We start from the raw sequence: 20129 nt of genomic DNA, 5'->3' as shown, positions 1-20129 counted from the left end.
TAAATGTAAAAAAAAAAATTAAGGAAAAATGTAAACTGCGGAATTTTTTTTACCAAAGGTAGCTGTATTTGGGGGAAATAAATTTAGAAGCAATAATGTGAAGATAAAATTACATTAAAAAAAAGTTGGAATTTTAAGAGAATATTCCCATTTATTTTAATGTAAAAAGTTGTATTTTTCAATAATTTTTTAAGAATTTCAGATTTTTGCCTCCATTGTCAGAAATATTCTGAGTTTAAGATGCAATTTAGAACTTTTTTTCAAATAATATCTTTACAGTGGTCTTTTTATTTCACCATTTATGACTGAAATGTCTTCTTATTAGTATATTAACCCCTTAGCTGTTCACAATGGATACTCCTGCAAGCCTTTGGCCAATAGTTTTCAGACTGGATTCGGGTACAAATTTACTGCGCCCTGTCTGCGAATGTGACCTAATGTGCCCAGTGCGTATGTGAAGGGTATGTGCATTTTCATTTTTCGTCAGCAGGGTGCAGGAGCGATTCAAAATTGAATATGTTCAGTACTGTAGCTTTAAAATAAACACTGCAATGTTCAGATTAAATGAAAAAAATGAAAGTCATACGGGACCTCGATCTGCAAGTTTTTCCTCGCTGCTTTTCGTCTCGACAAGTCCCGGAAAAAAACATGACAAGATCTGTCATCAGATATTGTTTATTGTACACATTTGAACAAAACCATACAAATTGAAACTAAATTGCATTTCAACAGGATTTAACAAATCAATATAAATGTTTTCTTGAACCTCCCTTCATGTCATAATGAGACAAAATCCAACATGAATTCTAACTAAACAAACAAAATAATTGTTATTAACATTAACACGTTTACATGATTAAATTAAAAAAATTAAATAAAATGCATGATCAGTTAAAAGCCACACAAAGAATTGGCCTGGGCCAAACTCCCACTAGGATGCGGCGACTTGGGTCAGGGGTTCTTCCAGGTATTGCACCAGCGCCTCGGCCTGTGCAGAAAAGCGCACGTGAGCAACAAACTGACGAGGTTGAGGAAGTTGTTGCTGTTGCCTCACCTTGGCTTTCAGCATTCCGAAGCCCACCGTCTCTTTGGCGTACATGCAAAGGAGCAGGTTGGCCACTCGCGTGATGGCCACTCTTCCCTCCTGTCACATAAACAATGTGTGTGCGTTTGTCAACAGCTGCAACATTTGCGAAGAGAAACTCATGTCTTACCATGCAGTCCATGAGTATGAATTTAAGTTTGTCTTCGTTGAAGGCCTGGTGGCCGTTCTTGTCGTAGGCCGCCCAGATGTTGCTGGCGATGGCGGCGGTGACCCGAGCGTCCGTATCCCCGTAGCCAGAGTAGGCCAGGAGAGAGCCTTCATTGTTTAGCAATCTGACAGCCAAAAGGCAAAAATACATAAGGAAGCCACACTTGAATGGTTTTGAATCTTCCGGAATCCAGGCAAAGCGTATGTTTCAGGGGGGGAAATGCCATCAAAGGATTATTTGGGTGTATTTTGCTTTTTCTTTGACTTTGTTTGGACATCATTGACAGTAAAAGACACAGCTTCAACAGTGTGTTAAGCTAATAATACACACAGGGAATAATTTGAAGCAAGTAGAAATCTGAATCGAATTCAAATAAAAGATTGTTTTAAATATCAAATGCGCTTAAACAATTTTAGCGTAAGAGTCATTATTAGAGTATGATTTTTGCACCAACGTATATTTTCATGAAACCAGGATCATATAATTTTATTCATTTGACTCAACCATCATTAGTCATCATATCAAATATTTTGCGGTGTTTGGTGCAACTATGTTACTAAATACATTACTTACAATTAAAGTTCCATTTTATTTGAGTACTTATTTAAATTTTTACATTACTCAAACTAAAGTAACTTATGTCACGACACAAAAGTCGGCATTTGGCGACACTGGCAACCATTACAACATCAACAGTTATCATCGTAGAAGGTTAAATAGTGGTCGCACTCAAAAACAATCGTTCAATAAGTCGGAATAAGTTTTCAAAACAATTGACAGGTTAGCATCCGGTTAGGCTATGCTAGCAGTACTCACAGAGTGCTCTGGACCCCGTTCGTGTTGGCTTGGCTCAGAACCTGCGTCAAAGCCTTCGGTCGTAACATGGCTGCTCTCGCCCTCGGACGATAAACTGTTGTCTTAAATAAAATACGGAAGGGAAAAGTGCAAAACGATAATCACGAGGTAGCTAACGCATTTTAGGCAGAGGCTTGTCGTCACAGAACTTCCTGTGACAGCTGGAGATACCGGAAGTGGCCCTCGGCAGCTGCCACAACAGGAAGGTGCGACGTGCTCTTTGAGATGCGTGCCCACGGCGAGGCTAAGCTAGTGGAAGCTAGCTGTCAGCGTATACTGTGCTTGTAAATGTCACGAGAACAAAAATGACAAGGCTGCGTGCGCATTCGAAAAAGTGAAACTGGGAATAACTTTTTTTTTTAATTTATCATAATATATATATATATATATTGCCTGATTTCAAACGTTCTTTCTTTTCTTTTGATAATTAAATTTAGATTTGTGGATCAGATTTTTCAATGTATAAAATTATTGAATTTATAACAATGATACATATTTCCAGAATTTATTAATATTGACAGTAGGGACATTTCACAAAATGAAAAAACAACATAAATGTATATATATTTTTCATTTAAGAACACAATGATCGGCAGGGTGGCACGTAGAGCGACTTGATGGCACGTCATCTGCCTCAGTTCAGTGGTTGTAGGTTCAAATCTGCGCTCTGGACTTGGAGTTTGCATGTTCTCCTCGTGCCTGTGAGGGTTTTCTCCGGGTCCTCCAGTTTCCTCCCACATGCATGGTAGGTTGACTGAAGACTCTAAAATTGTCTGGATGTGTGAATGGTGGTTTGTTTATATGTGCTTTTTGATTGTCTCGTAACCAGTTTAGGGTGCACCATGCCTCTGCATAGAATTTTAAGATAATTCCCTTACTTTATTTCTAAGGCAGCCTCTATTTTTATGGAAGAGCCTAGAATAGATGCTTTCCCAGTTTAAGTGTTCAACAAAAACAGACCAGTAAGCAAAAACATCTGGGATTGTGGGAATACATGATGACATCATGACCACGCACACAATTTTTGCAGACCCGTCAATGTGACTCATAAATGGAGGATTCAACTCATGTTTACATTACCCCCCCCCCACCCCCCCTCCTCATATGTACACCACACACACACACACACACACACACACACTACGGTTGTTTTGCAAATACCATAAAACTTAGTTACTACATAGCCTATAATTGATCAATAAATCTGGTCGACAAAGCAGCATGTGATTTGAATGTGATTGGTGACTTGATTTTCATTTATTCAATTGAGTTGTATGTATTGAAGTTGTAGGTCACATTAATGGTTGAAAAAGTTTTTAATTGATTTATCTTGGTTTTATTTATTTTTTCTTAATCATAAAAATCGGGCAATTGAAGAGGGGTTTGTAGACTTTTTTTTAATATATATATATATATATCCAATGAACACTTGCCTTGGTGAGCATATTGTTACCATTAACACGTGAAAGAATTTGCATAAGGCCATGTCTTGAGGCTGAATTTGCCTTAATATGTTATTTTATACATATTTTTTAATCATTTATTTCATGAATATTTTATTTTGTACAAACTGTTTCAGGTTAAGTGATATAATTCACTATTCAGTAATGTCTGTATTTGCACATACATATTTGTGTTTCGTTATTGTTATTTTAGGATCATGGTCTGATATAAAAAGGAAATCACAAGTTACTCAGCAGTTACTCGAGTACTCTTTTTTTTTTTTTTAACTCTAACTCAAGTAATTATTTGGAGGACAATTTTTCACTATACTTGAGTCATATCATTCTACTTGAGTAAAAATTTTGGCTACTCTACCAAACTCTAATTCTATAAAATATGTTTGAGATGAGATCCATTTGAGTTCTTTGCATTTCTTGATGCGCAGCACATAACGTCTAAACAAACCGACCGACTAAAACAAATTAATCAATTCTCTGCTCTTTAGAAAACAATATATATTTCTTAGCTGCACTGACCAGAAAGACACGTTGATCTACGCTTGTCAACAAACGAGCATTTCCGCAATCGGGTTATACCTTGCTGTGATTGGCCGGTCTGTGACGAGGTGCATGCTGGGAAGGAGGCGGTCCCTCGTAGTGACTTTTTTGGAGGACCGACGTCACTGTTTGTGTGCTCGCTTGGGGAAAAGATGGCGGAGGCTGCGGCTGTTCCCCCGCATCGGTTTTTCTGTCACTGTTGTAAGGGAGAAGTAAGCCCCAAACTCCCGGTAAGACGTTTGTTTTACACTCTCGGCTTTATGTAATCGTATCTGCTCGGGTGACAAGTCAGCGTCGACGCTAATTACCGTGTGTTCTGCTTGCCTTCCTTAGCTAAAAGGCTAGCTAACCTGCTAGCAGTCAGCGGTGTTTGTTGTTGCAGTTGTGAACGCGTTATAAACACCGGTTAACAACTGCAACTGTATTTGACAAATAATGCACATTTAAAGCAAAGGGGCGGTATATTTTAGTTGCAATGCTCGTGGAAGATACTCAAGTCGAAAGAGTTTCGCCTCAAGCCCTGGTTTGGTCTACTGTGGTTGTTGTGTGTTGCACTAAAATACACAATGCTAAGCGGAATGAGGATATTTAAAATAGTATTTCAATTGCCTTCACGTCTCGTTTCCCCACCCTATCATAGTCTGATCCAAAGTTGCCCTAATTTCAAGCAGGGGAATTTTGCATTCATAGATACTTTTGGTTTCCATTTGAAATGGAAACATGGGAGTAGAATGTTGAACACTGAAAGCTGACATTTTTATTTTTTACACCACGATCACTTACACAACAAACAAACAAAAACCTCAGAGGAAAGCGCCACAATTTTCGTTTCTTTTAACTGTATAATGTTACAGTGTCTTAAAATATGTTGTTCATTTCTGGAATAAAAACTCGTTTTATGGTATGCTATTACATTTGAATATTGGTAATATTGATGGTGGTACTTCCTATGTCCTTGGATAAGGAGGAATCCACCGTACACAATAAAGGCGAAAACAATTATTGAGCAATCTCTCAGGGCTTCATCAGGCTACCAATGTGATTGTACAACTTGGTATGTGTTTAGTTTGTACTTGTTGGGGGGTGTTCCCCTGATAGGGGAAATGTTCCCGTCTGGTGCTGTAACATTAAGCAGTTATCCCAAAAAGGTCATTATTTTATTTTATTGACACCCCCATGAATGTCCTGTCCCTAATGCCCATATTAAAATCAGGGCTCAGTAATATGGCATTAAAATACAATCACGCGTTTTCACAAACATCTCATTTTAACCACTGGGATCCTTTCTTGACATACGTAAAACAAAAACTATTTTGCTCATGTTGACTGATTCTTAGCGGGCGTCTTTTGAGAATATGTTGCAGAATATAGCGAAAATGTGTTGACACGGACTGCTCTTGTCGACACATTTTAATATATTCAAGTCTGGAACTACGGAAGCCGCAAAAGAAAATTGTGATGATAAATAAATGGCACTTGATTGATTATGGCCGATTAATCGCCCAGCCATAATTCAATTTAGGTCACTGTGCAAATGAATGGGGCAAGCGTGTTGACGAGTAAGCAAAACACAAGCGAACAAAGGCGCTATGAAATAAAAATGCTGTTGGTGTAATTGATATGTGGAGCAAAACACTTTTCTGATGCCGTAAGATTCACTAATGGTGTTACACTTTGCCCAAAGGGGGGGAAAGAAAAGGAAATCCATGTGCTTGTGTTGTTGCTCAACCAGAAGCGGCCGCCACCGCCAACATTTGCATAATTTCATTTGACTGCCGCCGAGGTATTAGGGGACTCCGCTTACACCTGGTGGGAAGAAAGAGGCTTACAAATGCAGTGCAAAAATAATTGAATTCAATATCTTTTCGCAAGTAATTAATTGATGTACTCTTACTACTATGAACACGTGGTTTGGCATAAAAAAATCACCTGAAATAAAATGATTTAAGAGAAAACATAATTCTCACATGAAGTATTTCTGCATTTATTTTTAGTGAAACAGAAGAACCTCAATGATTGAACACAATCATCCCAGGAAGCGGGTTCATTTCAGACCCCCCCCCCCCCCCCAAGATAAACTGGCAATGTTTTTCCATAGAAGAAATTATATGTTAGAAGTAGAAATAATTTATTCCATGATCCAACTCTTGCATCATAAAAATTTAGATAACATTTTAATATTCTTCGCTGTCATATACAAGTGTAAAGTATTAGTTAACTACTGTTAATTTAAAAACAACAACAACATGTGGATGAATGCAAAGTTTAAGATCAGATACTGAATTTGTCATTCATCAAATTATCTGACTGTGGGATTCTGTGAAAGTATTCGAGCGGATGCCCGCTTGAACAAGCTCATTCGGGTATTGCTGACATTCCTGATTTATTCATGGACTGTCTAATTTTGCAACCGACGATAGAGATTTCACTGTGTGATCTCCAATCTAATCATTTGTACTGACGCAGTTGTTGTGTATTTTGGACTGGTAGAGGCCTCGAGGGCAATTCCAGCCCGCTTGTCTCATGAGGACACTCCTGGATCCTGTGGCATTTCTTCCTTTCCAAGCCACGTCACATCCACATCTCCACGTCATTGTTCAATAATAGCGTAGATGGCTTACTACGAGGACAACCCAAACATCTCTGATCCTGTAGTTGACTTTTACATGTCAAAAAAAAAATCACGTGCGCTCTTGTCAGTCAGTGTTGAACTCGCGTTAGGTGTGGTTGGCGGACCAGCTCTACCTCTTAGGTTGCTTTCATTTACTGTAATAGGCCACCTTTTCACGTCATGACATACTTTAATGGAAGTTAAGAACAGGAAAAAAAATGCATTGTAGGAAAAATTGCCGTTGAAAATTTATCATATTTTAAAACGGGGGTTTGAAAACTTTTGCATTGGATTAAAAAAAAAAAGACAGGCCAATAAATTTATGGATTGGGGGGGGGGAGTACATTATAAAAATGTAAAATATCTAAAAGGTTAAAAGTTGATTTATTTATTTTTTCTATAGTAATATGGAGCTACTAATTGATTTATACAAAATTTAAAACTCAACATTTTAGTGACAGAAATAATTTACAGTTGAATCCAGGGACGTGCAATTTAAATGATGGAAGGGGCCACAATTTTTCATCAGCGCTACTGGGGGCAAGGGGTCAAATAGGACCACGCACTTCCGAAACAAATGCCATTTTGATTAGGGGCAAAATACAGCGAATAGTAAAAAACCTAAAAAAGTCAAATAAAAACGAACAATTCTCAGAATTTTTTTTAAAATAAACCGACTAGGTGAATACGCGGGTGCGAAACCATGATTGTGTGGGATAGTAGAGGAAACATGTTTAGAATTTTTTCCAAAATCGGGGGTCATTTTTTCCCCCCATCGCACATCTAACCCTGGTCTAACCGAACCGCTCGTGACACGCAGAGGTCACCTGGCTCCCACTGGCGTCAACATCACGGCTAACAGCAACAGCGTGGAATGTTTGTCAGACGACTCGCTGGCTAACACACAAACTCGAGCTCTGTATGCAATACAAACACGGACTGGTCACAACAATAGGTACACCTGCACAATTCAATGAGATCCAATGTAGCAGGAAAAAAATTGAACGCTAGCAATGATTGATGGTTTTAATATTCCAACGTTGAATGTTCACCTGTCCTGTGTTTTTCGGATTACTGTTGACGATCATAACCAACATCTTCTGTAGTTTCTCAACAACGACACGCGCAGAAATGATCATCGAGCAGAACACGTATTGGCATGTTTCTCGAGACAAACATTGACTGCTCGTGTATATTTTTAGTATTCTTAATTGTCATAATATTGAAACTTTAATTTTTTTTATACAGTGTTGCCATTGAGTTTCTTTACTTATTCTGATCATTGAATGTGTTGGAGGCCTTTCTGGACAGTTGTGATTGAATGTTTAATCATAGTTTGCTTATTTCAATCTGGATTGTTTCGTCAACGTCTAAGTGTGCGCTCTCACTTTTTCAAGGAGTATATTTGTCCTCGCTGCGACTCGGGCTTCATCGAGGAAGTAACAGAAGATTCCAGGTAAGCGCCGTGAATCATTTGATGGGTTTCATCTCATGACGAGCTGTCATTTCGTTTGTCTGCAATTCCAGTAGCCTCTTAGAGGGCGGCGCCAACGGACTCGATGACACAACCACTCAGTTCGCAGAGGTACGTTTCTTATCTGAGTCACGTTTCTTATCAAGTCAATCAAATGATCCAGTTACAAATAAAGTAGAAGCAAAATCTGTTGCGATTATTATTCGACACAGAAAGAAATAAGTTGCTCACCAGGCCAGGCTCCACCCTTTAGAGCCACACACACTCAAAGACACCAATATTATAGTGTAGAATGGCGACCCCAAGTGGACAACAATAATATCTGCACTTGACTTCTTTTATTTACCTATGCAAAATAAATTTTATCAATTCAAAAAGAACAAAAAGAAATTCAATAACTAACCTTCTGCGTTGTCGTCCTTGCAGCTATGGCACCTGCTGTTAATGGAGCGGCCATTTTCCATCGACGGCGACAGCCCCGACTCAGAACCTCGGCTGTCCAGGGGCCGCTTGGGCGGCCTCAGTGACTTTGGGGGGTTCGGAAGCGCACCCATCGGGGGCTCGGTCCCCGCCGGCCTCGGGGGGGCCATGGCGGGTTCGCTAGGCGCCGGCGACCACTGGGGCCCGGCGCGCCCCCCGCGCCTACACACCCAGAGGAGGTACAGGTCCAGAGTGAGCAGCAGGCCCGACCGCTCGCCCGCTGTCGAAGGGTGGGTTGGCGTCACCTGAATATAAACAAATGACACCCAGTTTTACTTCATTGGCCCAATTATTATTTTTTGTATTTACTACAAATAATGGCTGTAACAAACGTTGAGAGAACGCGTTAAACTTTCGATGTCCGTCACTCAGGATTGTACAACAGTTCCTCGCCGGCCTCTTCGCCAACTCTGGCGTCTCTGGCTCGCCGCCGCTGTCATGGTGAGATGCCCTCACTACTTAATGAGATTTGTGTCAGAATGTCATTTGCTCTTATGATATGACCACAATCAACTGTTGCTTTGTGCTTCCCCAGGACAGGGATGTTACATTCGAACCCAGGAGACTACGCCTGGGGACAGGGAGGCCTGGATGCTGTCATAACACAAGTAAAGCAAATTGCGACGTGCCTGTGAAGTAATTTTTTTTTAATTTAACTCATTTACTGCCATTGACAACTATAGACATTAAAAATTAATTGTAACTATTTTTATTAGTCTAACTTTTTTTCTTCTTCAGTTTTGTTGAGTATGAAAACCTAGATTTTTTTTGTACATTTAGAACAGATATGAAATTTGTGATTAATCGTAAGTTAAGTCATGCGATCAATTACGATGACAATTTTTAATCACCTGATGCCCCTTATTTTTAATAACCTTTTCTTAATTATTATTATTTATTTTTTTAAGAAAAAAAGATTTTAAAAAATAGGGGCGTCGGGCATTTACAATTTTTAAACGTAATTAATCGCATGACTTCACCAGTTAACTCACGATTAATCACAAATTTTATATCCGTTCTAATGCAACAAAAAAATCTAGGTTTTTATACTTTTGTTAACAAAAGTGTGGGGGGGGGGGGAATTTAAGCTATAAATAGTTATGAATGAAAATAAAAATGAATTTTTGACATCTATAGCCGTCAATGGCAGTGAATGAGTTGATTTGAAATCTCCTTATTGTCGCTCATTTGGTGTGATTGTGCGTGCAGTTGCTCGGTCAGCTGGAGAACACGGGGCCTCCTCCAGCTGAGAAAGAGAGGATTTCTTCTCTACCCTTTGTGAATATTTCTCAGGAACAAGCAGGTGAGAGTTGCACCGTGTTCTCGTGATGAGAATTTGAATGGATCAAACACATTTATTGCAAAAGCACAAATGTGTGGAAAGTATTTCAAAATGAGTAGATAATGGATGTTTAAGTGCACCTCATTAGTTCCTAGTAAATTATAAAGAGACCCTGAAGGCACCTTGTACATTTGACACACATCTAGTAGTCTATTGCCATATGATTCAATATGACTAGGACACTATTTAAATTTCTGTCACTACTGATTTGCAGTTAAACTGAACTTAACATCCACCTAATGATAGTGAAAACCCCCAACAAATTTAGGAGTGATTAGGTCATTTCAAACTTTGGCCAGCGTTAAAGAGGAAGTCAACAATAGTATGTTCTTTGCTGCCCCACTGGTCGAAATATGGTATTCTGGTTAGTGGAATATGAGTTAAGCAGCAAAATCCAGCCGTTTTCATCCATCTCAGGGGGCGGCCATTTTGCCACTTGCTGTTGACTGAAGATGACATCACAGTTGCTCAGGTCTCAGGTAACAACCAATCACAGCTCAGCTTCAGAAAACAGGCGAGCTGTGATTGGCTGTTGCCTGAGCCCTTGATGTCATCTTCAGTCGACAGCAAGTGGCAAAATGGCTGGATTATGCTATATAATTTATTCTACAAAAGTAATATTAATCTGAATGTCATGTTTAGACTAGTGAGGCCACATAAAGCATATTGTCAAGAAATGTTTAAGGTTGACTTTCACTTTAGGGTTTCTATCAGAAAATTGTACCTACTTAAATGAAATGAACTTTACAATAATGTTCTGTGCAGCCCAACTAGTCTAAACATGGTATTCTGGTAAATATTGCGATTTGAGGAATATGAATTAAGGAGCAAAATCCAGCCGTTTTTATCCATCTCGGGGGGGGGGGGGGGGCATTTTGCCACATGCTGTTGACTAAAAATGACATCACACTTGCTCAAGGCTCCATTAACTATTAATCACGGCTCTGTTTGCAAATGTCACATGACCGCACTCAGAACACAGGTGAGCTGTGATTGGTCGTAAGGACTGTGATGTCATTTTCAGTCTACAGCAAAATGGACGCCCCCCGTTATGTACAAAACCAAGTGGCAGCGCATGTACCATTATTGTTGTAGATATTTTTTTTTGTTATTGTTGATTACCATTTATCATTTGCAGCTAACAATACAAATAATTTAATGTTAATCTGTTAACATAAGCACTATCTTTAAGTGTCTCACCTTTCAGTGTATAGCCTCCCTAACAACAGTGGGTGCTAATGAGCTCACCTTGAACAGCTGCAATTTAAAAGCGAAGCTTCAAGACCCCACTCGCTGTTGATCCACGACTGATCTTCATTTTGATGGGTTATTCCAATCGGGTTCTGTGGGGGGGGGGTACTGAAATACAAATCCTAAAGGGCCACAAGAGAAATACCTTTTTCATTCGCATTGTCAGAGTTTAATCTACAATCAATTCCACTCCATTGCTTGACTAATTGATCACGTCCTCCATTGCAAAGTAACGAGCGTTAAACTTGGTACGCGCAGACTGTTGTATGGAATGTCCAGTGTGCAAAGAAGACTTTGAGGTGGGCGAGGCCGTCAGACAGCTCCCCTGCAACCACTTCTTCCATTCGGCCTGTATAGTACCATGGCTGGAGATGGTGAGTCACAACAAAACAAACACAAGCTGGCCATTGTCGTCGCACATTACGGCCGAGCTGACGCCGCGCCGCGCGTTTGTCTCCCCGCAGCACGACACGTGTCCAGTTTGTCGGAAGAGTTTGAACGGCGAAGACAGCAGCAACCAGCCCCCGTCAGAGCCCCCCTCCCTCTCCATGGACCCCCGCACACAGGAGAGATGGTCCTTCTGAAGACAGATCGGGGCGGGTGGGGAAAAATAACACACAGAGAAGACGCTCGTCGCTACTCCTCGCCGCCGTTGCCGTCATAATCACTTTTGTTTTTGTAATTTTCCGTTTGTCTTTTTTTCTGAACCATGTACACATACGCATCTTAAAGGAGACATATTATACACGTTTTCACAAATCCTGTGACATGTCTAAACTCCACGGTTTTGGGAGGTCTGTTCTATACATTTATAAACAAGCAATTAGTTACTCAATTTCCATAATATGTCCCCTTTAAGGTCTCCTTTCCGCTCCAGATGAGGCACGTCCATGTTTACCCTTCAAGCCACTTCCCCTTTTCAACACTATTTTGGCCAGATGCCCGTTTTTGTTTCGTTTTTTTTTTTTATCTCAGTCGCCCCATTGCTGTAAACATATTCTTGAATCTATTTATTGTTTGACAGCCCATGAGCTGATTTCTTTGGTTGAACGTTTAAGCATTCCTATAAAAGGGAAATTCCAGCTTAAAACCCTCACACCGATGGAATCAAATCATGAGCGCTTTCCCCCGCTGGTGTACATATTGTAATCTGATGACATCCCTGTCATTTTAGTCCTCTGTGTATGACCACATTTTTACCACTTGTTTTTTTTTTTTTTATGTAAATAATTGTAGTCCACAAACTTAAAAGGTTTGCAAAGAAAAACATTGAGAATGGAGACGCAAATGTGAATGACATACATGGTTAACAAACTGTATATTATATAAATGAAAAATGTCTATGATGTATTAATAAAGTGACAAAAAAAAAGTTTCCTTCTTCATTTGTCTTAGTACTTGTTTTTATTTGAAATTAAATAGTAACACATTTCATTATATACAAAGTGTGTCAGAAGTTGTCGTGAATGACATTTTAGTCATCCATGCAAGTGTATTTGCATGGCAAAGAAATCCTTGGCATAAATTCACAAATTAGGCATAATTAAATAAAAATTAACATTTGTTCAAATAACCTCATACTTCAATGTTAATCTTGTAGCAGCTCTTTTAGTTTTTTTCAATGCACCTCTAATATGCAGTTGCGTTCAAAATAATAGCAATGTGTTTAAAAAGGTCAAACTCACAAAAACTACAAAAGAGTAGTCGTCCAATAGTTTTATTTTCATGCATTGGGAACACTGCACATCATATTCTAAATCAAAACCAAGAAATATTGGTCCATTTTTTTAAATTGCTTTTACAAAAATGAAAAATAAATTGTGTCTGTCCTTTACAAATTTGAATATTTACTTTACAAAAACGATGTCTTTGGTCTCTTGGAGATAAGGAAACAGCAGGAGGGGCATAGCTCAGGTGGTCGTGTGGCAGTCCCCCAAGCTGAAGGTAGTGAGTTCGTTCCTTAACCCTTGAGTGGCTTTTATTTGTTTTTTTTTTACAATTCTTTTTTTTTTTTACTCTCTTCCAAGTGTAAATATTAGCCTACTCTAAAACCGAGTCTATTTAGTCCCTATCTAAATTTACTCTACAGAATTTACTGGTTACCAAAAAAAAAAGTGAGTGATCTGATTAATTATGTTCGACTGCTATTATTTTGAACACAACTCTACATCATTTCTGCAGAGTCGAGGCTTACCTGCATGCGAGCAACAAAAACAAATCGCAACATTTATCCCGTTGTGTGCCAAGCGAGCGTGAGTAAGGAATGAGGCGGCGCTGAGGACGGGATATAGCCCACCACGGGGTCCCACACCTCAAACTCGATGTCTGATGATGACCTAAACAACACACACACAATTCATTAGAGCCGTTCAAGTCACGCTCACGCACACGTGTTTAGTGGAACCTCCAAAGTTGAACACAAAAACCGTTCCGTGACATTTGCTGACTTCCAAGTTGTTCTACAAACCAAAAAGCCACATTCCGAACATGTTACAACAGCGTGGCTTTGTAATAAAAGAAGTACTAGATGGGTCTGCCAGCAGTCCAGACCTGTCTCATTGAAAACGTGAGGCGCATATGAAGCGCAAAATACAACAACAGGGACCCTGGCATTATCTTAACTCATTCACTGCCATAAATTCTTAAAAGAAAACAAAGATTGTTAAAAATTAGGGGCGACAGGCAATTACAATTATTAATTGTAATTAATCGCATGACTTCACTAGTTAACTCACAATTAATCACAAATTTTATATCTGTTCAAATGTACAATAAAAAAAAATCTAGGTTTTCATACTCTTAACAAAAGTGGAAAAAAAATTAAACTAATATAAATAGTTCAAATGAATTTTTGACATTTATAGCCGTCAATGGCAGTGAATGAATTTAAATTAAAAAAAAGACAAGAATATAAAAAATTTGGGGCGACAGGCACTTAATTTTTTTTAAATTGTAATTAATCGCATGACTTCAACTAGTTAACTCACAATTAATCACAAATTGTATATCTGTTCTAGATGTACAATAAAAACAATCTAGGTTTTCATATTCTTGTTAACAAAAGTGGGGGAAAAAAATTAACTAATGGAAATAGTTCAAATAAATTTTTGACGTTTATAGCCGTCAATGGCAGGGAATGAGTTAATTTCGTACAAGATTCCACTTATAGTGACATAAAACTAAAATAAAGTTTAAAAATACCTAACAGACTCTCAATGAGAAAAAAAAAACTTTATTTGTGGGGAAATAATTCCACCAATGCTATCAGTTAGCCCATCTATAGCATTTTACATTGTTTGTTAGCATTAAGCTAAACATAAGCAAAGCTATGTGTTTGTGTTTGGAATGCATAACGTGTAGTTTTGTTTGTTTACGTGTAAACATGAATTGGGTGCGAATATACGTGCGTCATACAACCTGTTGAGGATGATGAGCACCACTAAACCGTCTGGTCGGACGAAGGCGGAGAATTCCAGGTTGGTTGCCCCACTGGCGGACACGCCGACTCTCTGAGAGCCCTCACACAGAAACTTACTATGTCCGGAAGAAAAAAAGACAAAAAAAAAAAAGAATTGATGTCTAAAAATATACAATGATTCAATCCCACCTTGCTACCTGAAGTGCGCCAACGCGTAGAAAGTCGGCTGCTTGAAGAAGACGTCGCGCCCGGCGTCAACAATGACGGGGCTGTCCACGAAGTTCTTCACCCAGTTGGGCCCGCCGGTCCGATCGAGCGCCAGGTTCCAGTCGGTCCAGCCCGTCACGTAATGATTTAAATCCTGAACATGAAGAAGTATAAAACGCGTCCCGGCTTGCGTTGGGCCCGCCGACTCACACACACTCCCGGGACGTCCGCCATCTTTACCTCTAAGATATCGCGCGCGTATTGTTCGGCCCTCTGCCAGCTGCCCAGTTTCACCCCCCGCTCCAGCGAGGTAAAGCCTGCGCAGGCCTCGGTGCCAAACAGGTAATACTCCGGGAAGAGCTGGTGGACGGTTCCCAGGGTGGGCCCGGCGGGAATCAGGCTGTCCAGGTACCAGTGCACCGCCACCCCGTGGATGTATCGGCCTGCGTGGATGTCGCTAAGCACCTGGTGGGAGTCGTGTCACAAGTCTTGGCTGAGAAAATACATTTTGGTGTGCGAGATCAACATGTGACAATGTAAGACCATTATACAAAAAAATAGAAATACTTTTTTTTTTTCCCCTCTCAAGTTTAACTTCCTGATTTTCATGTTCAATGTTCTTTTTTTGAATGTGTAGGGAGCGGCCTTGAATATGAATGTGCTGCTCTGTAGACCTAAAAAATATTATTATCTTAGTTCCTCATACAGTGGCGCCCTGAGATCAAGTTTAATTTGCTTCGGGACCAAAATCGTAACTCAAAATACTCGAATAACCTTCTGATGTTGAAATGAATAAAAATGCTATTAGTGTTCCAGCCTACCAAAAAAAAAAAAAACACTTAATTTGTGTAACCTGATTTTTTATATGAAAAATAGCACTCTAATATTTTACGTTACAAAAACATGCAGTAATAAATAATGTAAATAAAGAGAATGCAATGAAACAATTTGTGCATCATGAGGTACACGTTGTGGCCACCAGGTGACAGTATAATACATACATACTGTACATACAAACGTGGACAAAATTGTTGAACACCCCCCCCCCTCCCCACATTTGAATCTGACAAAAGTAATAATAAATTTAAATATAATGTAAATTAACCAGTAAAACTGAGACGTTGCTTTTGACTTGTGGTTCAACATAATTATTTTAAAAACAGAATTATTTATTTAAAAAAAAAAAAATTCATGAAAAAGGCCTGGACAAAAAAAGATTACAAATAATTTGACAGTAGGGACAGCAACTCCAGAACATGAATGAGCCTCCACAATATTTCACAATAGGGGAAGTGTTCTTTTCATGGTATGCTTGATGTGCCTTGCCCAAAAGTTCTAGTTTTGTCTCGTCAGTTCGAGGACATTATCACAGAAGCTTAACTTAGCTGTTTGTCAAATTGAAGTCTCTTTTTTTATGATTATGACTTTATGATTCACCATAATATTATCCATTTCCTGTTTAGTCTTCAGTAAACTTCAACTGGGAGTTGCAAGCTTGGCCTCTTTTATTTTTATTTTTAAAGGCTTGTTCTGCCAAACGATGGTTAGCGCTTGTAACTCCGATTTGATCGCATATTACACATCGTACGGCAGTAGAAGAGTTGTCCACCGCGTCGCGCTCACCACTTTGGCCCACTGAGGCAGCAGCACGCGGTTGTCGTCCAGGATAAGGACATGAGTGTGCGGGAAAGACGAGTCTTGGAGTGCGGGGCCCAGGTCCAACGCCACCCAGTCCCTCTGCTCCTCGGGAGTAAAGCCCAGCGCCTGGAAACTGCAGGAAGACAAATGCGCCGTCTCGAAATTAAATCTCGCCGATATCATAACTTTAATTGCTCGTGTGCAAGTGGACACCTGTAGTTTGTCATCTGTCCTGCTGTAGGTTCATTCCCCGTGGTGACGGCCCAAAATGTCAAATTATACTTGGCGTATTCCTCCAGGAACCTGACAGGGACAAATGGCAACAACAATCACAATTGCAACCAAGCATGCTTTCATAACAACGTACCGCATGGACGCGAATCACCTTATGTAATACTGAGCCCAACTTTGATGCTCCTTTCCGCCAGGTTGCCCCTTCAAGGAGCCTTTTCCGATGAGCGCGTCGTTTGTCTTCATCCAGGCGGGGGCGCTCCAGGCACTGGCCAGCAGAGACAAGGGTTGAGGAGCCATGGCTTGGGCTCTCTGCAGCAGAGGGATCTGACAACAACGCAGCAGGTCAAAGGCCATTCGGACATACAGTACTCGGTGTATGCGTGTCTCTGTATGGTTATTAAAAGTCTACGCACCCCTGTTCAAATGCCAGGTTTTTATGATATACACATATATATATATATATATATATATATAAAAAAAAGAGCTTAAAAAAAGGTTTTACATCATTATTGCTCTGACTTATAACTTGTAAATTAAAAAAAAAACTTTAAACAATGGTAAATAAATAAACAACTAAGGTTTGGTTGCATAAGTGTGCACACCCTTTTATAACTGAGATGTGGCTATGTTCAGAATCGACCAGTCACATTTCTCACGTGAAATAGAAGTCAGCACATACCTGCCACTAGGGCTGTGCAATTCATCAAAATTCAATTACAATTATTTCACTCCACAGTTACATTATCAGAAACAAAAAGAAAAGATTATTAATACTAATTTTGAGTTGTTGAATGTTTATATTTGCACGTTTTTGTAACCGTATTTAATAAATCTTGTTTGGTTCCAATTCCGAAAGGAACTTACATAATTATAGTGTTTAAAATAATTGTATTTGTCCTAATATTTTAAATGTATCATTTTCTTGTTTTGTGCCCAAAAAAATAATAATTGTTTGAATAATCGTGATTTCAATTATTACCAAAATAAATTGTAATTATTATTTTGTATTACCTGCCACCATTTCAAGTGCCTCTGACGAACCCTTAAGTAAAGCTCAGATGTTCTAGGAGGCTTTTCCTGACATTTGTGTTGCCAAAACCTAAAGGCATACTTGACTCATTGAGCCATTTTCAACATCAACTTCATTATTTTTCATGTACAATTAATACCTTTAAAAACACATTTTTCCACGATTGGTCGCTCGGCACAGGTGATGTCATCTTCAGTCGACAGCAAGTAGAAAAAATTGTTTTTTAGAGGTATTAATTGTACATGGAAAATAATGACATCCTAGACAAAATATTAAATATTAGCTACGACATTACGAGGATTTCAAATGTTCAAAGGCATCCGTTAGGAGAAGGGAATAACATTTCCAAAGTTGTTATGACGTGTAGAAAATATGACACAACAGTGACATTACCAAGACCCGAAAGTCCCTCCAAAATTGATAACAAGACGAAAATTGGTCAGGAAGGCTACCGATAGCAGCAGACAAGTACTTTCTGTGCATGTCCATGTCTCCGTGTGTCCCAACCTTCATGTGTACATCTTCAGGGGCCAGTGTGAAATTGAGCAGGCTGTAGTCATCGCGCGTGTCAGCGTATGTGTACAGACGTGTGGAGAAGTCACAACTAGCCATGGGCACGCGCACCACAGTGTAACCGATACCTGAAAAACACACACACACAAATTTTTACAATACTGAAATTGTTGCCCGCATTTTCGTTACCTCTGCATGTGTGCCGTTAGATGTGTGCAGGGCATATACCTAATAAAGAGTTGTGGAGCATGTACCTTCCTTGGAGAAGTATTGTCTCAACAGTTGGTCTTGTGCTCCAGCAGAAAGCGACATAATGTTCATTGCTGCTGCATCTGTCATTGCGCCACCAAATCCTCTCGTCTTCTGGTACTTCTTGTGTGGAAGGAGAGTCAGTCTGAGGCCTGAGGGAGACACGTGGCAGATTATATCATCCACGCACCACCTGCCTGTAGTAAGATGGAAGCTGAATACTTTTACTATTATAATAGAGCACAGGCGTACCTAATGTTGTGGCCAATAGGTGTATGTTTTTTTCCGGTAATATGTGACAAGAGTTTCTTCTTTAAGGTACGTCAACTATGTACTACTTTGAAGATGCACATAAAAAGGAAGCTAAAATGGATTTGTGCTACTTTGAAGAACGGAGATGGCAATAAATAATTATTTTATTTATGCATTTTTATCAAACCAACAATCCTTGCTGCTGGTGCTTGAACAGATTAATTATATTTCCATTCATTTTAAATGGGAACAATTGCTTTGGTTCGCAGTTTCAGAATGAATTAAGTTTATACACTTATAAAGTTCCACAAGAGAAGCAAGTTTTATTATATATTTTTTTAAATTAATTCAAAATTGCATGTTGGTTGTTTAGTGTGATGCATTACAATCCGTACAGTAATCATTACAATATTGCATAAATAGTTACTTTCAAATGTACCATACAGGACTGTGGACACACGGTTTATGTCATTTAAGAACTTAGTAACTTGTCCACAATGTATGGAACTCACCAGCACCGGTTCCCTTGGGTCGGATTGGACCATGGCTGTCTTCTAGCCGGCTTCCAGCCTTGCTGCTCAGGTAGGAGATGTACTGACCCAGCGGGGGAAGAGACACGGTGCCCAAGGTGTCGCAGTACGTGGAGTTACACTCACACACCACAGAGTCATGGCCGAAGCTTCTAGCGACACACTTGTTGCGTTCTTGTCGTGAAAAGACACACAATTCATTTCCATTTGTGACATTTAACACAGCTTAAAGGAGGCTGTTTGTTACCTGCTGAGAAGGTCGTTGTTATGTGGGAAATTGCTGCTAGCAAAACAGCGCAATGCAGTGACAGAAACATTTTGTCGAGAGAAACTTTCTACTTCTCTTCGGGCATCACGAGTCAGGAAATGACATTTAACCGAGAGTGTTTAAGTCAATACGACGGCATATTCATTACTGTGTCAATTTAGTGAACTTTGGACACGCGTCGCTTGGTTTAAACATGGTTTAAACGTTGACCCGCCTACCATTCGGGTGGTTTCAACGACAGCATTCAATTTGTTTTTTGGGAGCAAGTCATGTGACTGTTCACGTGGTGTGCAAGTTCCAGGATATGCCACTCGGGGGTGCTGTTACACACAACGTGAAGTAACACATGTGTGCCAGTTGGGGGTGCTGTTTGACCAAGATAGCTAATGGAAAATTGGTTTCGAACTAAAGTAAACTATTACCTGGTCCTGGTGGAAAATATATGTAAATGATTTTTGTCTGCATATGTATTACAACCCAGTCTGCTAAATCATGATTTTTTATCAATTATCCAGTTTCCAAAG

At 39.5% G+C, this 20129-nt stretch overlaps 3 protein-coding genes across 3 annotated transcripts; 1 reads left to right on the top strand and 2 right to left on the bottom strand.

Moving 5' to 3' along the window:
* Positions 1–659: 659 nt before the first annotated feature.
* On the bottom strand, positions 660–2330 carry lamtor2 (late endosomal/lysosomal adaptor, MAPK and MTOR activator 2). Its single transcript, XM_086078709.1, has 4 exons — positions 2070–2330; positions 1215–1377; positions 1055–1144; positions 660–988 (listed from the first exon to the last, which is right to left on the bottom strand). The coding sequence occupies exons 1-4, from the start codon at positions 2135–2137 to the stop codon at positions 932–934; spliced, it is 378 nt and encodes a 125-aa protein (XP_085934835.1). The 5' UTR covers positions 2138–2330; the 3' UTR covers positions 660–931.
* Positions 2331–4213: 1883 nt separating this feature from the next.
* rnf115a (ring finger protein 115a) lies at positions 4214–12653 on the top strand. The gene is made up of 9 exons (XM_086078566.1): positions 4214–4338; positions 8117–8175; positions 8247–8304; positions 8620–8903; positions 9046–9114; positions 9209–9281; positions 9883–9976; positions 11525–11640; positions 11731–12653. The coding sequence occupies exons 1-9, from the start codon at positions 4261–4263 to the stop codon at positions 11848–11850; spliced, it is 951 nt and encodes a 316-aa protein (XP_085934692.1). The 5' UTR covers positions 4214–4260; the 3' UTR covers positions 11851–12653.
* Positions 12644–19861, bottom strand: gba1 (glucosylceramidase beta 1). The gene is made up of 11 exons (XM_086078564.1): positions 19585–19861; positions 19320–19511; positions 18561–18707; positions 18301–18434; positions 16915–17087; positions 16743–16832; positions 16515–16662; positions 15132–15356; positions 14882–15045; positions 14684–14800; positions 12644–13602 (listed from the first exon to the last, which is right to left on the bottom strand). Exons 1-11 carry the CDS (start codon positions 19652–19654, stop codon positions 13494–13496), a joined length of 1569 nt encoding a protein of 522 aa, XP_085934690.1. The 5' UTR covers positions 19655–19861; the 3' UTR covers positions 12644–13493.
* Between the last annotated feature and the right edge of the window lie 268 nt (positions 19862–20129).

Source organism: Leptonotus elevatus, chromosome 6, assembly GCF_054856555.1.
Source record: "Leptonotus elevatus isolate MCC_2025b chromosome 6, RoL_Lele_1.0, whole genome shotgun sequence".
In the NCBI taxonomy this organism is placed as follows: Eukaryota; Metazoa; Chordata; class Actinopteri; order Syngnathiformes; family Syngnathidae; genus Leptonotus; species Leptonotus elevatus.
The sequence above is the reverse complement of the archived record's forward strand: the minus strand, read 5'-3'. Positions and strand labels throughout refer to the sequence as shown.